This window comes from Mustela putorius, unplaced genomic scaffold (assembly GCF_011764305.1).
Source record: "Mustela putorius furo isolate JIRA1106 unplaced genomic scaffold, ASM1176430v1.1 tig00003976_pilon_pilon_pilon, whole genome shotgun sequence".
NCBI lineage: Eukaryota > Metazoa > Chordata > Mammalia > Carnivora > Mustelidae > Mustela > Mustela putorius.
Window position 1 is genome coordinate 3,917,769 of NW_025422118.1, and position 20,753 is coordinate 3,938,521.

The following is a 20,753-nucleotide window of genomic DNA, read 5'->3' on the forward strand; positions in this document are numbered from 1 at the left end:
AGCCTAAAAACTGGTTTCCACAGAGCCCAGCCCCTTGATAGGGAGCAGGACTCAACCCAAGGAAGACTGACTGAAAAACAATGTGGCAGCCCCCTCCCCCAGATAGCCAGCCAAAAGAATAAGAGGACAACCACCACAGGGTCTCCATAACATTTTAAAACCCCAATATCAGAGGAACACAAGATATTAAACTCCCAGTATCACCCTAAAACCTGCATATTTCATAGATACAACTCTTATTTTTAACTTGTTCTCATGATTCTTGTTCTTTTTAATTTTCTTAACCCATTTACCACTACAATGGGAGGTTCAATACAACATATTCCATAATAACCTCTTACCTTGAACTTTTTCATACACATACATGTATTTTTCTTTTGTTTTTCTATTTTTCTTAATATACATACAGATATAAGCTTCAAGGTAATCCTCTTTCCCTAATAAATACTACCCTTATATATATATACCAGTTTTAATCTCCCTTTATCTCTGGAAAGTTGGGTCCTTTAACAAAGATACCAAGATACACCCAGGAAGAATCAAAATAACCTTCTTCACCCACATTGAGGATGTATAACCAACCTCCCATCTTTTTCTTCTGTCAGTGTTTCTGTGCATTTGTTTTTGCTCTGATATTTTATACATTTAATACTTGGGGTTCATTTTGGCTGGGTTCTTTTTTTCTTCTTCTTGTCTTTTACTTTCATCAGTATTTTTGTTTGTATACGTTATAAATCTTACCTTTGGGGCCAATTCTGACTGGGTCTTCTCTCTCTTTCTCTCTCTCTCTCTCTCTCTCTTTTTTTTTTTTTTTTTTTTTTTTTTTTTGCTTTTTGTCCTTTCTTTTGGATGGTGACTTCTAATTGCTCAGAAGCATTCCAAGGTACACCTTACCTGGATCATGGATGATATATTCAGCTACACATCCCCTCGACCACCACTCACCAAAATGACTAGGAGCAGGAATGCCCAATAGAGAAAAAATTCAGATACTGTGCCCTCTCCATCAGAGCTATTGGATATGAACATGAACAGTATGTCAGAAAGGGAATTCAGGGTAACAATTATCCAGGCAATGGCTAGGTTGGAGAAAACCATTAATGACAACATGGAATTGATTAGGGCAGAAGTGACAGCTTCCTGGGAAAAGGTTAAAAATGCTATCAATGAGATCCCATCTAATCTAAAGTCTCTAACAGCTAGGGTAACCAGGGCAGAAGATAGAATTAGTGATCTGAAGGACAAACTGATAGAGAAAAAGAATCAGGAGGAAGTCTGGAACAAACTTTAAGCCATGAAAACAGAATTAGGGAAATAAGTGATGCCATGAAAAGTTTCAATGTCAGAATTATTGGGATCCCTGAGGGGGGGGGAGAAAAAAAGAAGACTAGAAGATATAGTTGAACAAATCCTCTATGAAATTTTTCCCAATCTGGGGAATGGAACCAGTGTTCCTATCATAGAGGCAGAAAAGACACCCCTCAAGATCATAGAATCTAAAAAGACCTCAAGACACTTGATTCTGAAACTGATGAATCATAATTTTAGACAAGAGCTCTTGAAAGCAGCTAGCGGAAAGAGATTCCTTACATAAAGAGGAAGGTCTATCAGAATAATGTCAGATCTGTTCGCAGAAACCTGGCAAGCCAGAAAGGGCTGGAGAGACATGTTCAGGGCACTAAATGAGAAGAACATGCAGCCAAGAATACTTTTTCAAGCAAGACTGACATTCAGAATGGATGGAGACATAAAGAGCTTCCAAGACCGGCAAGGTTTAAAAGAGTATGTGACCACCAACCCAGCACTACAAGAAATATTAAGGGTTTTTTTTTTTTAATAAAAGAAGAAAGAAGGGGGTGGGATTATGGACATTGGGGAGGGTATGTGCTTTGGTGAGTGCTGTGAAGTGTGTAAACCTGGTGATTCACAGACCTGTACCCCTGGGGATAAAAATATATGTTTATAAAAAATAAAAAACTAAAAAAAAAAAAAAACCACACACACACAAAAAAGAAGAAGACTGGGGCGCCTGGGTGGCTCAGTGGGTTAAACCACTGCCTTCGGTTCAGGTCATGATCCCGGGGTCCTGGGATCGAGCCCCACATCGGACTCTCTGCTCAGCAGGGAACCTGCTTCCTCATCTCTCTCTTCCGGCCTGTCTCTCTCTCTGCCTGCCTCTCTGCCTTCTTGTGATCTCTGTCAAGTAAATAAATAAAATATTAAAAAAAAAAAAAAAAAGAAGAAGAAGAAGAAAGAAACCATGAGTGCCACGGAACAGAAATTTACAGAGAAAATCTAGAGAAACAAGGACTTCTTAGGCAACATGATGTCAATAAAATTGTATATTTCAATAATCACTCAACATGAATGGCCTAAACACTCCCATAAAAAGGCACAGGTTGCAGATTGGATAAAATGACAGGACCCATCCATATGTTGTCTACAAGAGACCCATTTTGAACCTAAGGTTACATCTAGACTGAAAGTGAAGGTATGGGGAAGCATCTTTTATGCCAATGGGCCTCAAAAGAAAGCTGGGCTAGTGATTCTCGTATCAAATAAATTAGATTTTAAACTAAAGACTGTAGTCAGAGATAAAGAAGGACACAAATCATTCTTAAAGAGTCTATCCACCAAGAAGATCTAACAATTGTAAATATTTATGCCCCCAATATGGGATCAGCCAACTACATAAGACAACTGTTAATCAAGATAAAGAGTCATATTGACATGAATACATTAATAGTAGAGGATCTTAATACAACACTTTCAGTAAAGGCAGATCATCCAAGCAGAAAATCAATAAAGAAACAGGAGCATGGAAAGATACATTGGACCAAATGGACCTCATAGACATATAAAGAACATTTCACCCTAAAACAACAGACTACTCATTCTTCTCAAGTGCACATGGAACTTTCTCCAGAACAGACCACATACTGGGTCACAAATCAGGGCTCAACCAATACCAAGTGACTGAGATTATTTCCTGCATATTCTCAGACCACAATGCTTTGAAACAGGAACTCAACCACAAGAAAAATCTTGGAAGGGATTCAAACACTTGGAAGCCAAGACCACCCTGCTTGAGAATGTTTGGATCAACCAGGAAATCAATGAAGAACTTAAACAATTCATGGAAACCAATGAGAATGAAGATACTTTAGTCCAAAACCTATGGGATACAGCAAAGGCAGTCCTAAAGGGGAAATACATACCCATCCAAGCCTCCCTCAAAAAAAAAAAAAAAAAAAAAAAAAAAAAACTGAAGAATCAAGAATGCACCAGCTCTCTATACACCTTAAAGAACTATAGAATCAACAACAAATTAAGCCAACCCCAGGCACAAGAAGGGAAATAATGAAGTTTAGAGCAGAGATCAATGAGAAAGAAACTAGAAATACAGTATAACACATAAATGAAACTAGAAGCTGTTTTTTTGACAGAAACAATAAGATTGATAAACCATTGGCCAAACTAATGCAAAAGAAAAGACAGAGGACCCAAATCAATAAAATTATGAATGAAAAGGGAGAGATCATGATTAACACCAAGGAAATAGAAACAATCATCAGAAATTATTATCAACAGCTATATGCCAATAAGTTAAGCAACGTAGATGAAATTGATGCATTCCTGGAAACCTAACTTCCAAAACTGAATGAGGAAGAAACTGACAACATGAATAGACCAATATCTAGTAAAGAGGTTGAAGCAGTGATCAAAAACCTCCCAAAAAACAAGAGCCCAGGCAGAAGACATGAAAAGGCACCTCCCCAAAGATGACATACAAATGGCTAACAGACACATGAAAAAATGTTCATCATCATTAGCCATCAGGGAGACTCAAATCAAAACCACATTGAGATACCACCTTACACCAGTTCGAATGGCCAAAATTAACAATACAGTAAACAACAAGTGTTCGGAATGTGGAGAAAGGGGAACCCTCTTACACTGTTGGGAGGAATGCAACTTGGTGCAGCCACTTTGGAGAACAGTGTGGAGATTCCTTAAGAAATTAAAAATAGAACTTCCCTATGACCCTGAAATTAGACTATTGGGTATTTACCCCAAAGATACAGATGTAGTGAAGAGAAGGGCCATCTGTACCCCAACGTTCATAGCAGCAATGGCCACAGTTGCCAAAGTGTGGAAAGAACCAAGATGCCCTTCGACAGACAAATGAATAAAGAAGATATGGTCCATATATTATGCCTCCATCAGAAAGGATGAATACCCAACTTGTGTATCAACATGGACGGGACTGGAAGAGATTATGCTGAGTGAAATAAGTCAAGCAGAGAGAGTCAATTATCATATGGTTTCGCTTATTTGTGGACCATAAGGATTAACATGGAGACATGGGGAGATGGAAAGGAGAAGTAAGTTGGGTGGAATTGGAAGAGGGAGACAAACCATGAGACTGTGGACTCTGAAAAACAAACTGAGGGTTTTGGAGGGGAGAAGGGTAGGAGGTTGGGTAACCTGGTATTATGGAGGGCATGTATTGCATGGAGCACTGGGTGTGACACATAAACAATGAATTCTGGAACACTGAAAAGAAACAAAAGCCCAGGACCTGACAAATTCCCTGGGGAATTCTACCAAACATTCAAAGAAGAAATAATACCTACTCTCCTGAAGCTGATTCAAAAAATAGAAATAGAAGGAAAACTCCCAGACTCTTTCTATGAACCCAGCATTACCCTGATCTCCAAACCAGGAGAAGTCCCCATCAAAAAGGAAAATTTCGACCAATATCCCTGATGAATATGGATGCTAAGATTCTCAACAAGATCCTAACTAATAAGATCCAACTGTGCATTAAAGAGATTATCTATCGGGGTGCCTGGGTGGCTCAGGTCATGATCTTGGCGTCCTGGGATCAAGCCCTGCATTGGGCTCTCTGCTCAGTGGGAAGCCTGCTTCTTCCTCTCTCTCTGCCTGCCTCTCTGCCTACTTGTGATCTCTCTGTCAAATAAATAAATAAAATCTTAAAAAAAAAAAAAAAGATTATCCATCATAACCAGATGGGATTTATCCATGGGATGCAAGTGTGGTTCATTTTGAAGAATATCGGTGGAATTTTGATCAGAATGGCATTAAAAGTATAGATTGCTCTAGGCAGTATAGACATTTTAACAATGTTTATTCTTCCAATCCAAGAGCATGGAATGGTCTTCCATTTTTTTGTGTCTTCTTCAATTCCTTTTGTGAGTGTTCTGTAGTCCCTCGAATACAGATCCTTTACCTCTTTGGTTAGGTTTATTCCCAAGTATCTTATGGTTCTTGGTGCTATAGTAAGTGGAATCGATTCTCTAATTTCCCTTTCTGTATTTTCATTATTAGTGTATAAGAAAGCAACTGATTTCTGTACATTGACTTTGTATCCTGCCACGTTGCTGAATTGCTGTAGGAGTTCTAGTAGTTTGGGGATGGAGTCTTTTGGGTTTTCCATATAAAGAATCATGTCATCTGCAAAAAGAGAGTTTGACTTCTTCATTGCCAATTTGGATACATTTTATTTCTCTTTGTTGTCTGATTGCTGTTGCTAGGACTTCTAATACTATGTTGAACAAGAGTGGTGAGAGTGGGCATCCTTGTCTTGTTCCTGATCTCAACGGGAAGGCTGCAAGCTTTTTCCCATTGAGGATGATATTTGCTGTGGGTCTTTCATAGACAGATTTTATGAAGTTCAGGAATGTTCCCTCTATCCCTATACTTTGAAGCATTTTAATCAGGAATGGATGCTGGATTTTGTCAAATGCTTTTTCTGCATCGATTGAGAGGACCATGTGGTTCTTCTCTCTTCTCATTTTAATTTGTCACAAATCAATCAATGTGATAGAACAAATCAATAAAAGAAGAGAGAAGAATCACATGGTCCTCAAAATTGATGCAGAAAAAGCATTTGACAAGATATAGCATCCATTCCTGATTAAAACACTTCAAAGTATAGGGATAGAGGGACATTCCTCAACTTCATAAAATCTCTCTATGAGAAACCCACAGTGAATATCATCCTCAATGGGGAAAAGCTGACAACCTTCCCTTTGAGATCAGGAGCACGACAAGGATGCCCACTCTCTCCACTATTGTTCCACATAGTACTAGAAGTCCTAGCCTCAGTGAACAGACAACAACAAGAAATAAAATGTATTCAAATTGGCAAAGAAGAAGTCAAACTCTCTCTCTTCATGGATGACATGATACTTTATATGGAAAACCCAAAAGGCTCTACCCCTAAACCACTAGAACTCACACAGCAATTCAGTAATGTGGCAGGATACAAAATCAATGCACAGAAATCAGTTGCTTTCTTATACACTAATAATGAAAATATAGAAAGGAAGTGAGAGAATTGATTCCATTTACTATAGCACCAAGAGCTATAAGATACCTAGGAATAAACCTAACCAAAAAGGTAAAGGATCTGTACTCAAGGAACTACAGAACACCCATGAAAGGAATTGAAGAAGACACAAAAAGATGGAAAACCATTTCATGCTCATGGATCAGAAGAATAAACATTGTTAAAATGTCTATAGTGCCCAGAGAAATCTATACTTTCAATGCCATTCTGATCAAAATTCCACCAGCAATTTTCAAATAGGTGGAACAAACAATCCTAAAATTTGTATGGAACCAGAAAATACCCTGAAATACTAAGGAAATGTTGAAAAAGAAAAACAAACCTGGGGGCATCATGTTGCCTGATTTCAAGCTGTACTACAAAGCTGTGATCACCAAGATAGCATGGTACTGGCAAAGGCTCAATCCCAGAATCCTGAGATCATGACCTGAGTCAAAATCAAGAGAAAGGAACCCTTGTATACAGTTGGGAATGTAAATTGGTTCAGCCACTATTGAAAACAGTATGGAAGTTCCTCAAAATCTTAAAAATAGAACTATCATATGATCCAGCAATCCCACTTCTGGGTATTTACCCAAAGGATAGGAATCATGATCTCAAAAAGGTATGTCCATTCCTACATGCATTGCAGCCTTATTCACAATTGCCAAAATATGTAAATAATCTAAGTGTCCATTAAGGACTAAATGTAAAAGAAAATGTGATATATCTTATTCAATGTTATAAAATGTGATAAAACATGATATTTATTATTCAACCATGAAAACCAGAAATTCCTGCCATCTGAGACAATCTGGATAAAACGTTAAGGTATTGCGCTAAATGAAATATATAAGATGGAGAAAAATAAATATTATATGATATGAATATATGTGGAATCTAAAAAGCCAAACAGAGAAACAGGGAGAAGTTTGGGGCTTTGTGTAGTAAAAATAGTGAAATGTTAGTCAAAGGTACAAACTTCCAGTTACAATAGTAATACATTCTGGAGATCTAATGTACAATATGTTGGTTATAGCTAATAAATACCATATTATATATTTGAGAGTTGCTGAGAAAATAAATCTTCATAATTCTCACCACAAAAAAGAAAGGGCAATTATATAGCGGGTGGAGGTTTAACCAATGCCATGTGATAATCATTTTGCAATATATGAATGTATCAAATCAACATGTTGCATGCCTTAAACTTACACAGGATATTATGTCAATTATATCCTAATAATGTTGGAGGGAAAAGATGTATCAGAGAGGAAAACACACAAGCAACATGGCAGTGTAGGAAGCCCTGGACTCCCCTTCACACTCATAAATTCACTGATTCAGCTTCAATTCATGGATTAGTTTTGTGATGAACTCTAAATTAAATGAAAGAATTCCTTACTCTGGGAGAATGCAAAACCAGACTCACCAAAGCCAGTAGGCAGATTCAAGACAGTCTTTCATCAGGAAACTTACCACAGTGCAGTCTTACAAGCAGGAAGAGACTGTCTAGCTTTCTGCTTCACCCAGGAAAGGATATGCTTGGAGGTCCAATATGGGTACATTTTCAAGGGGGCCACCCAAAGACCTGGAATCTATATTGCCAGTTCTGGTAGCTCTGATGATGTCTGGATGTCCAGGCACTATAGGGATGGCAGCTTGAGCTAGTACTCATCAGTGGTACTCCTTCTGCTCACCACCAAGTGAGTGGATAAATAATCCGAGCTCTCAGCTTCCCCCTTGGGATGCAATGACTTGATCCATTCATTCAGAGCCCCAAGTACCAAACAGAAATCATGAAACTGACAACACACCAACAAATGAAATAGAGAGGTTCAATAACTGACTGGACAAAGCAAAGAAATGATCAGTGAACTAAAAAAGAGGTTATTGGAAAATATTAGCAGCAAACAAAATAAGAGAATGAGAGTGACTTAAGGGACTTATGGGGCACCATCAATGGCACTAATATATGCATTATGAGAGTTCCAGGAGAGGAGTAGAGAAGGAAAGGATCAGGAAGCACTTTCAAAGAAATAATGGTTAAAGAACTTCCCAGTTGGAAGAAGGAAATGGATATCCAGATGGAGAAAGACCAAAGAACCTCATGGGCCCAAAGAAATCCATAACAAGACACATTATAATAAAATTGTAGAAATTCAAAGACAAGGAGAGAATTTGACAGTAGGAAAAAGAGTGAGTTCTTACATACAATGGAACCCCCATAAGGCTGTGAGGGAATTTTCAGCAGAAATCTTATAGTCCAGAAAGCAGCAGGATGATATTCAAAGCACTGAAAGAAAAAGCTGCCAACAAAGAATACTCTATCAGGCAAAACTGCCCTTCAGAAATTAAAGGGTTCCAGACTAAAGTTAAACGAGTTCATGACCACTAGACCTCCCTTCCACAAAATGCTAAAGACAGTATTTCCAACACTATGGTGGCATAAGGAATCCCTCCTTTTTGTGCCTCCCTTCTAATAAAAAATCCACATATATATATATATATTATTTACTAGGTCAATTTTAGACACTCAAGGAAGAACAGAAGATGGAAAAAAAAAATGGTTCCCAATCTTTAAGATATTAAAGATTTAGATGTAAATACATAAAACATGATGTTAAAAGAGCTAATGGGCTTCAGAGTAAGGAAATACTGCAATGAAGCTTTAAAAAACTTTTAGCTGTGTTGCCTAGATGGCTCAGTAGGCTGTGTCTGACTTCGGCTCAAGTCATGATCTCAGGGTTCTGGGATCGAGCTCCATGTAGGGTTCCCTGCTCAGCAGCGAGTCTACTTGTCCCTCTCGTCTGCCCTTCCCCTGGCACATGCTTTCTCTCACTCTCTCCCTCAAATAAAAATAAAATCTTTTTTAAAAAAGGCTTTTTAGCTGAGTTGTTTTAAATAATATTAAAAATAGATAAGATAATGTCTGCATATAAAATGAATTTTTCTTTCTTTCCACAAATTTTATTGTGTTAAAATACACACAAAATAAAGTTTACCATATTAACCATTTTTAAGTGTACAGTTTAATGGTATTAAATACATTCATGTTGTGTAGTCATCACTACCATCCATTCATAACTTTTCATCTCGTAAAACTGAAATGCTATACTTATTAAACAATAACTCTCCATTCCTTCTCCTCCCAAATACCATTATATTTTTTATATCTATGATTTTGACTATCGGATAGATCAATAGACTCATAGAGTATTTGTGTTTTTGTGACTGGCTATTTCACTTAGCAAAATTGTCCTCGAAATTCATCCATGTTGTAAAATATTGCAAAATTTCTATCCTTTTTAATGCAGAATAAAATTCCATTGTTTGTATATACCACATTTTTCTTTTTCCATACATCTATTGGTGGACACTTGGGTTACTTCCAAATTTTAGTTATTCTCAATAATGCTGCTATGAACATGGGTATACAAATATCTCTTCCAGACAGTGCTTTCAAATCTTTTGGTTATAGTCTCATAAATATGAATGCTGGGTCATATAGTAATTCTATTTCTAATTTTAGAGGAACAACCATCTATTTTTCACAGCAGCTTATATCATTTTCCACCCCCACCAACAGTGCACAAGGGTTCCAATTCCTCTACATACTCACCCATCTTTTGGGTGGAGTTTTGTGTGGGTTTTTTTGGTAGCCATCCTAATGAGTGTGAAACTGTGATTTTGATTTACACTTCCCTACTGATTAGTAATGTTGAGAGATAGGTATAGAGAGACACCTATTCAAATTCTTTGCCCATTTTTGAATTGAACTATTTGTTTTTTGTTGTTGAGTTTTAGGAGTTTCTATATATCCTGGATATTAATTTCTTATCAGATACATGGTTCATAAATATTTTCTTCCCATGAAACTACAAAACATCCAGAAAGCAATTAAAAAGATGGCCCCTTGTGGGGAGCCAGATAACTCTGTTTCAGGAACTGTTCTGTGTATTGTAGAATTGACTTTTGACTTTTACTTTCTAGTATTTCTAGTATTGACTTTTACTTTCTAGAAGCCAGTAACAATTCTGCCCCAGCTGTAAAAACCAAAAACGCCTGTAGGCATTGTGTCTAGTAAGCAATGGTCATGAATTCTGCTAAATGTACTACCAGGGACAGAACGATTTTCCTTATTCCCCCCTCTCACAACAAAGAATTATCTGGCCTAAAATATCAATACTGTTGCCATTGAGAAACTCTGATGTGACTGTTGGGTTTGGACCCACATTCCTCTAGGTGTACCCAACTTAATTTGGTGACAAATACCCCTAATAATGTATGTGACTTTACAACTAATGAGACCTCCTACCTTTTAAAGGATAAACATCACCACAAATTAACGATGCTAAAACTTAAATATCTTTTTATATTATACCTAAATGCTAAGTTTCTGCATGTGTAGAAATAACACTGAAGAGACTACCACAGGAGCTACATTCCTACAAAAACAAAATTTGCTAAGGAACTTAAAAAGGGACACATTTTACCCTATAAGCATATTTTGGCCAGAAACTAATAATTTAGTGGCACATAATGATATTTGTTAGGTCTGTGAATAAGATTTTATTGGCTGTTACCTATAAATCATGTATCATTCTTATCTTGGAAAGCTAATGACTTCTTCAGAATTCTATTAAGCCCTACTCAAGAACATTCTGGTTAACCAGTGTCCATGGCAGATCACAGATGACCTAGTCAAAGAATTTTAGTTCATTTGGATTGAAATACAGTTATGGTTGAGGAAAACTTCAACTCCAAAACTTTCAATTTCCTTTTGCCCCCAAGCTCTGTAGGAGGCTCACAAAATCTAACTGTTTTTCCAAAATAAATACAAAACTAACTGATAGTCGGGCCCAGACTTACCATTTCCTAAATGCATTAACACAAGTAGTCACTAGGACAGGAGAGACATTTCTTCAAAATCAAGATGCTTTAGATGTTATACTTATCTCCAACAAATTTTTAATACTTTGGGAGAAGACGATTGTACTTAAACACCTGTAGTTCTCAGAGAGCTTTAAATCACTCAAAATCACTGCTCATACTAAGGAAACAGTAAACAAGATAAATAACTTAGGGTATACCTAGTTCGCATCCCACTATATGGATCTACATTTATCTGACTAGCACTGCAATTTAGTTTCCCTCTTTTACTTAGGGAAAACACTAAATCATGGATCTGAAGTAATATTCTGTTTCTCCTAATTTTACTGGCCATTTGCTTGTATCTCAATTATGTTTTAAATATTAATGTCACCATTGTCTTGCTAAACAACATAACTATGATTCTGATAGAAAAGCAGAACAAAATTAGAATATCACCAAAACCTCTACCTCATCTCCTCCTTAAATTCCTGTCATTCATATAGATTTCATAATACTTAGGAAGGCACACAATATCTATGACCTGGCAAAGGAAGGCCTTAAGGGAGGACTGAGAATAAAACATTTTGCTCTCTCAAAGAACATGAACTGTATGTTCAGAAAATTGTATATTTCAGTGAAGCTAATGATCTTCACATTTATAGGAAGGTATCAAACTGAACAAGACCGGTGTTAAGCTGAAATACACTTTCACGAGCAAGCCCCTTGGAACAGACCCACACTTGATATCCACACAATCAGTTATTAGTCCTGCTTTGTTCTAGTAAAAACTTTGTTTCATCTAAGCCTAAACTAAACACCATCACCACCAATTCTATATAATCTGGGAAGTTGCATTTCCACTTGAGGTTTCTTCCTTTACAAACAAGAACTCCATATAAACTACGGTTTTTTTCAGAATTAAGAAAATTTTATTTCCTTTAACACTAAGGGACAAGACTTTACTCATTAACAAATTATATTTACATTTTATCCTATAGAATTGAATAAGGAAGCATAGTATAATCGGAATTTAGGAACTAAGAAGAAAGTTTTGGTCCTTACCTCCTCCAATCAAATCTTTACACTGTTTGTTATGTATCCGACATTGTCCTCCAAAACAGTAGGCATCACCTGAATCACAACTTTGTCCATCACGTGCGTAAGTGTCAGGCACACAGTGTGAGGAAACCCCATTGCAATACTCAGGGAAATCGCATTCGTCCAAAGATTTCCTACACTGTATACCAATTGGTTTCAGCTAGAAGGGAAAAAGGAACATAAGAAAAGATTATTCACCAATGATACTCAAATTATCTTTCCCTTCAGGCTTTAATTTTTCATTTTTTTTAAGTTGCTAAAGGCAAGGAGAAAATTAAGTCTTAATAACTACTTAACCATTGCATAGAAATTTAAATAATTAAATTTAATTTAAATAATTAAATTTACTGTGGATAAAAGAATGGGTAGTGCTTGTAAGAGAATTGAGAAATTCAAAGTAGACTACCATAATCACTGAGAAAAAAAAGAAAGATGAAAACTAAACCTAAGCAATTAATATAGAAATTACTTTAAAAAATTACTTGCAACCCATCATGACCATGCTCATGTGGATAGCCCCTGGTTTCTCCTATGCTGTCCCTTCAAGCATAAACCAGCAACCATTACAAAATAATAAGTATACATCATAAACATTCAGAAAAAATTTTGTAAGGTAATTTAAGGACACACAGGAAAAGGTTTATTTCACATATCATGTTGCAAACAACTATTAAAAAAATAGCTTTCCCCAAATACATCTCTGATCTCTTCAGCACTTAGTCTAGCCAAGTCCTTCCAGGATTTGCTTTCTGTATACCTGTCTTTGCCAATAAACTTCCAAATAGCATTACTGCAGGCCCTTTTCCTCAACCTAAGCCCCAATTCCTCCTGGCTATCAACACTATCCTACGCAAACTAAGTTAAATTTGTTCTAGCTTTCAAAGGTCCTAGAAGCCCAGCTTCTGTGACATTCACCACCCTCTGAAAATGGGTTTTCTCTTCACACTTTTCCATGTTGTCAACAAGTATTTTCTATATATAGCAATTCTAACACAAATTCTTCAAGTGATGGGTGGGAAGACAAAATACAATACTTGAGTCACCCAAGTTTATGTAGTTAACATTCAAATCAAAACCAATGATCAAAATTATTTCTAAAGGAAAATACATATAAGTATAATGAAAAGGTATTGATATCAGTTTCTTGAAAATATGCTTCCTTTTATAAATATGTATAAATGGCGATATTACATTCATTCTAATTTCTTCTATTGTTTTGTCTATTTTTTATAGCAGTTTAATGGTCACAGAAAATATGAAAGGTAAGTACAGAGATTTCCCATAAAATCCTTGCACCGCACATACTAAACCTCCTGTTATCAATATCCCCACCTGGAGTGGTACATTTGTTACAACTGATTAACTTACATGACACATCATAAACAGTCAAAGTCCATCATTTACAAGAAAGTTTTTTCTCATTGTTATGCGTTTTATGGGCTTAAACACATGTTTAATGACATCTATCTATTGTAATGGTATCATGCTGAGTATTTTCACTGCCCTAAAAATCCTCATGCTCTGCTTATTCATCTCCCCTTTCGCTCCTGGCAACCACTGACCTTTTTACAGTCCTTTTCCAGAATGTCGTATATTTGGAATCATAGAGTATGTAATCTTTTCAGATTGGATTCTTTCACCCAACTTCTTTTTCAATATTTATAAATACCTTGTTCCTCAAATGTTCTTTGAACCAAGTTATATCATCCTACTTGCTCCTTTATTAAGAGGTGTTCATGTTTCTCTACTTGGTTCTCTAATTCCAAAATGGCCCTAAAACTGATTGCTTTCTCCTAAAATCTTTTTGGGTGTTTTTTATTTTATTTGTGATTCATTTTTATTCTTCCCAAGACTGTCAGTGTCTACATTTAAGGTGCAATTCATTGTCAGGACCATGTCCCTTTACACAACTAAATGAGGAATGGGTAGGTTAAGTTAATGCCTCTGACCACCACACCAGCCTTGACTGCATAGTAAAGAGAGTACTATGTATATCAGACAGCTCACAGTTTGGGCCAATTCCATTTTGATAACCAGGGCCAAGGACTAGTGAGAATCATTACTACTACTCCATTTGCAATAGCAGTTGTTCACATATCTCTGTTGATACATGAATCTTGTTTAAATTATTCCTTTTTGGTGCAGCAATGATGGGCAATTCGGTAGTCTGTTATACTGCTTGTGTTTGATACATTGTTTAATTTTTTTTAAGTTACACTTCATACAAATAACTATGACTAAATTGTGCCTAGTAATGGAAAAGGAGAGTGACACCAGCAAATGTCAGAATCAGAGATTCCTAGGTGCATAACCACATAAAAATGCCTATTTTAACAACTAGATGAATGAGATAATCTGGCTGAAAGGTTCTAGTCCCCAGGTGAAGTAAAAAATATGAGAATAGATGCATTGGAAGATGGTAAGAACAACAGTTTCACTTTACCCACATTATTCCCTCCCCCAGCTCAACGCCAAGAGAGACTGTCTTGGCTAGTGATTTCTCTGACAGAGAAAATAAAAGGGATGAGAACACAGTTTCCCCAGCCTTGCAAAACACTGTGCAAGAGACTACTTTTATCTCACTCCATTCAGAACACTGAGAGACTTGGCATACTTAAATAGTCTGGGGACACCTAGGAATAGGGAAAAGAGATGGGGGTTGACAGAAGCCAGTGTGTGGATCACAATAATGAGCCACGTGTCCAATTAAGTGCCTTACAGACTTCAGCAAGAGCCTCACCCATAAAACAATAGTATTTCTCACCTGAGAATACCCCATTCCCCATACTCACACCCTGTAGCCAAAACCCCAAATTCCCCAGCAGATGGCACACATGAGCCTCCCACAAATGGGCACAATCCTGTAGACAACACGGATACCAACGCCTGGCTTGATTCTGCTGAATTGCACAACTTTGAACATTTTAGGGCATTGCATCAGGGAAAATTTATGAGAGGCTTTCCATAGCCAGACTGGCTTTCTGGGATGAAGAGTAGGTGTTCAATCCTAATCTCTGCCACACACTGCCCCTCAGTGTGGAACAACCCCAGGAGAGGGGTGGAACAACCACACCCATTAAAAAAAGTCTGAGAGACCCCTCAAACTCCAGCTAGGCTGACCGGTCTCTGGCGTCTTTCTCTCCCAAGGCCAGTTAGTAAACATTGGAAGAGATGGCTGCTTCTTCAAATGTGAGGGCAGCAATGCAAGTCTTCAAGAAACATAAAGAATCAAGGAAACGTGATGCCAACAAAGGAGTAAAACAGAGCTCTTGTGGAAGACAGATGAAAGAAATGGAAATGTACAAAATGCCTGATAAATAAATTTAAAATAATCACCTTAAGCTCAGATAAGAGAGCATAAATAGACAAATAAACAAAATCAGGAAAACAATACATAAACAAAATGAGTTTCACAAAGAAATTTTTTTTTTAATTTTTTATTTTTTATAAACATATATTTTTATCCCCAGGGGTACAGGTCTATGAATCACCAGGTTTACACACTTCACAGCACTCACCAAAGCACATACCCTCCCCAATGTTTTTAAAGTAAGAGAGAACCAAACAGAAATTCTAGATCTGAAGAAAACAATAACTGAACTGAAAAATTCCACTATAAAACTTCAAGGGCACAGTTGATCAAGCAGAAGAAATACTGAACTCAAGGGCAATCATTTAAAATAATCCAGTTAAGAGGAAAAAAAAAAGATTAAAGAAAGCTGGTGGTACTTAGAGGACACATCAAAAGAAATACCATATGTGCGGTGGGAGTCCCAGAAAAAGTGAAAGAGAAATGGGCAGAAAGTTTATTTATTTTTTATTTTATTTATTTATTTATTTATTATTTATTATTTATTATTTATTTATTATTTATTTGCCAAATCTAGAGAGGAAAATGTACATAAGGCCAAAAGAACTCTTCAATAGAAGAATCATATTATTTTTAAGCGCCCAACTCTTGATTTCAGTTCAGGTCATGATCTCAAGGGTCATGAGATGGAGCCCTGTTTCAGGCTCTGAGCTCAGCAGGGAATCTGCTTGAGATTCTCTCTCTCCCCCTTTCCTTTTGCCCCTTCCCCATCAAATAGGCACACACATGGGCACACTCTCTCTCTAAAATAATGAAATAAATCTTTAAAAGAATACTATAACCAATAGGGGCACCTGGGTGGCTCAGTGGGTTAAAGCCTCTGCCTTCAGCTCAGGTCATGGTCTCAGAATCCTGGGATCGGACCCCATGTTGGGCTTTCTGCTCAGCAGGGAGCCTGCTTCCCCTTCTCTCTCTGCCTGCCTCTCTGCCTACTTGTGATCTCTCTCTCTGTCAAAATAAATAAATAAAATTCCTAGAAATGACCTATCAAGATTGAATCATGAAAAAAAAAATAGAATAACCTGAACAAACCAATAATGAGTAAAGAGTTCAAATCAGTTATCAGTTAAAAACCTCCCAACATAGAAAATCCAGGATCAGATGGCTTCATAGATGAATTCTACCAAACACTTAAGGATTACTTAATGTTAATTCTTTTCAATCTCTTCCAAAAAACTGAATAGGAAGAAAAACTTCCAAACTCATTTTATGAGGCCAGAATTATCCTAATACCAAAATCAGACCAAGATACCAAAAGAAAAGAAAACTATATGCTAATGTAATTTTGACCTGAAGAACAGGCCTGATGAACATAAATATAGTAATTCTCAATAAAATACTAGCAAACCAATTTTAATGGCACATTAAAAGGATCATACATCATGATCAATTAAGATTTATCACTAAGAATCAAGGATGTTTGAACATATGTAATTTAATAAATGTGATGCATCACATTAACAAAGTGAAGGATTAAAAATAATATGACATCCCTGAACTTCAAAAACAATTCAATAATACTAGAGGACTTCAATGCCCTACTAATACTAATAACATTGGACAGATCAATCAGAAAGAAAATTAGGGAGAAAATAGCAGGCCTATAAAACAACAGACCAAATGGACCTTAAAGACATATATGGAATTTTATGTCCAACAGGAACAAAATACACACTATTCTCAAGCACACATGGAACATTCTCCAGAATAAAACATATCTTGGCTCACAAAGCAAGTCTTATGAAATTTAAGGGAATTGAAATAATATCTAATACCTTTTCCATACACAATGGTATAAAACCTAAGGGATAAAAATGAAAAATTCACAAAATATGCAACTTAACACCATACTCCTTAAAAAACCAATGGACCAATGAAGAAAAAAATAAAAAGGAAATCAGAGATGTATCTTAAAATAAACAATAATAAAAACAAAAATATATATATACCAAAACATAGGGACACATGAAAAGCAGTTCTAAGAGGTAAGTTTACAGCAATAAATGTCTATATTTAAAAAATCTCAAATAACCTAACTTTATCCCTAAAGGAATTAAAAAAGGAAAACAAACAAAGCCCCGAGTTAGTAGAAAGAAAGAAATAACAAAAGTCAGAACAGAAATAAACAAAACAGAGACCAAAGAGACAAAAGGGGAAAAAATCAATTAAACCAAGAGTTGGGTTTGAAAAAATAAATAAAATGGCAAATCATTAGCTAGACTAACCAAGAAAGAGAGAGCGGATGCAATAAAATAAAATTATGGAAAAAAGAGGAGACACCAAAATTGGCACCATAGAAATACAAAGTATCATAAGAGGCTACTATAACAATTATCTACCTGCAAACTGCATAATACTTTAGAAGAAATGGATAAATTATTAGAAAAAGACAACCTATCAAGACTGAATCACAAAGAAAGAGAAAACTTGAACAAATCAAACACAAGAGACTGAATTTGTTATCAAGCCTCCTAACAAAGAAAAGGACCTGAAATAGATGGTTCACAGGTGAATTCTATGAAATTTTTTAAGGATTAATGTTAATCTTTCTCAATTCTTCCAAAAATTAAAAAGGAGGGAGCACTCCTAAACTCATTTTATAATGCCAGTTTTACCCTGATACCAAAGACAAATAAGGAAAGAAACAAGAAAAGAAAAGTACAGGCCAATATCTCTGATGAATATAGATGCAAACATTCTCAACAAAATACACAACAAAGGGGCACCTGGGTGGGTCAGTGCGTTAAAGCCTCTGCCTTTGGCTCAGGTCATGATCTCAGGGACCTGGGTTCAAGCATCAGGCTCTCTGCTCAGCAGGGAGACTGTTTCTCCCCTCTCTCTCTGCCTGCCTTTCTGTCTACTTGTGATCTCTGTCAAATAAATAAATACAATCTTAAAAAAAAAAAAAAAACCACACACAACAAATTCAACAGCACATTAAAAGTATCATGTACCATAATCAAGTGAGAGTTATTCCTGGGATGCAAGGATGATTCGACACACGGGAATCAATAAAATTAATATACCCCATTAATATAAATAGGGGTAAAATTCATATAATCCTCTAAAGTGACAAAATCCAACACACTTTCATAACAAAATCTCTCAACAGTTTGGGCATAGACCAAACATATATCAATATAATAAAAGCTACATATGACAAGCCTACACTAACAATTTTCAATAGGGAAAAGCTGAAATCTTTACCTATCAGATCAAAAACAAGACAAAATTGTCCATTCTTACCACTCCTATTTAACATTAGAAGTCCTAGCCAGAGCAATTAGGCAAGAAAAAAGAATTAAAAGGCATCCAAACCAGAAAGAAAGAAAGAAAACTGTGAGAGAAATGAAAAAATGTTGGTCGAGGGTATGAATTTTCAGCTATAAAATATATCAGTCTGGGGATCTAATGTATAATATGATGACTGAAGTTAATAATGTATTGGTTTCTTGAAACTTTCTTATTAAATGTTGCTATGTAAAGTGTGCTAACCTTATTGTAATCATTTCACAATTATATGAAATCATTACATTGTACACCTTAAACTTATACAATGTTATATGTCAATTATATCTCAATAAAGTTTGGGGAAAATTTTGAAAGATAAAAACATATTCTTACTCCAGTCTTGTGAATATCTGCCATTTACTTTGTTCAGGAGTTTCTTTTTTCATTAAGATTCCAGTTAATTGTCTGGGTACAGGGCAATTACTCAGGAATTCTTTAAATACTTTCAATAAAGAGAGATTGGTTGATTGTAACAATAACTGAATTGCAAAGGAACAGCAGACTTTACCAGAAGATAGTGAAGAGAATTTAGCTAACAACAACAACAGAAACTAATCTAATTTCTTGACCTCATGTGAGGTATAGTATCAGAAAACAAGACCTGGGTGTTATATATGCAATTGATGAATGACTGGACTCTACATCTGAAACTAATAATGTACTATATGTTGGCTAATTAAATTTAAATTAAAAAAAAGAAAAGAAAAGAAGACCTTAAGAGGGTTGCTTCAAATGTATGTTGATTGCAGAAATATCTCAGTGAGTACAAGTCAGGAGAGAAGAATCATCAGGCATTAAATACATGAGAGTCCTGGAAATGACAGATTGCTGAATGCACTGCAGTGCTTGGATATAATATAATATACTGATAAGATATAATGTGCTTGGATATAATATAATATACTGATAAGATATTGACATATTTTGCATCTCTTTGAAACAAGTATTTCAAGAAATTTAATGCTGAGCTACTATAAAATAGATTGCCTCTTACCTTGCAATCTAGTGTACAGCATTCCCCAGAACCACATTGTTTACCCTTTTTCATTAGACATATTCTAGCATCACAGCAGTCTTTATGTGTACAATTCTGTAAACAAAGAGACAAATTCAAATGATATCTTCTCTCACATACGTAATGATAATTTGTCTTTTAAGAAACTTACCAATTTCATCTAAATTGCCAAATTCATTTACATAAAGTTGTTTTTAATATTCTTTAAACATACATAGGATGTATAGTAAATAATGTATCCTCTTTCATTCCCAATACTGGGAATTTCTTTTTTCTTTCATTTCTCCATCAGTCCAGCAAGAAGTTTATCAAGTATATGATTCTTTCCAAAGCCCTGGCTTTCATTTTCATTGATTTTCATTCTCTGATCTCTATCTCATTGATTTCTACCTATATCTTTATCATTATTTCCTTATATTTACTTTAGATTTAACTTAGACTAATATTTTAGTTACCTTAAGTAGCATCCTAAATAATTGATTAGACCTATCTTCTTCTCTAATATAAGCATTTATAGATTTAAATTTTCCTTATAACACTGTTTTAACTGAATCTCATAGATTTTGATGTTATGTTTAAATTTGCATACTGTGAAAAATATATCCTAAAATTGTTTTTGTAATTTTTCTTTGAGCTAAGGGCCATTTAGAAGTAGTAGTTTAATTTCCAAATATTTGGGGGCTTTTCAAGTTATTTTATTATTCTTGGTTTCTGATTGAATTTTCAACACAAAATAAATGCATTGAGAT

General features: G+C 35.7%; 1 protein-coding gene across 2 annotated transcripts in view; it reads right to left on the minus strand.

The window, feature by feature from the left end:
• Window positions 1–20,753, minus strand: part of LOC101692359 (disintegrin and metalloproteinase domain-containing protein 5-like) — a 141,423-nt gene that overhangs the window by 39,170 nt on the left and 81,500 nt on the right. For both annotated transcript variants that reach the window (XM_045070980.1, XM_045070979.1), the window contains exons 13-14: window positions 19,984–20,079; window positions 12,293–12,488 (exon numbers count right to left, since the gene is read on the minus strand). In XM_045070980.1, coding sequence (XP_044926915.1) covers window positions 12,293–12,488; window positions 19,984–20,079 — 292 coding nt within the window. The remainder of the gene's footprint in view (window positions 1–12,292; window positions 12,489–19,983; window positions 20,080–20,753) is intronic.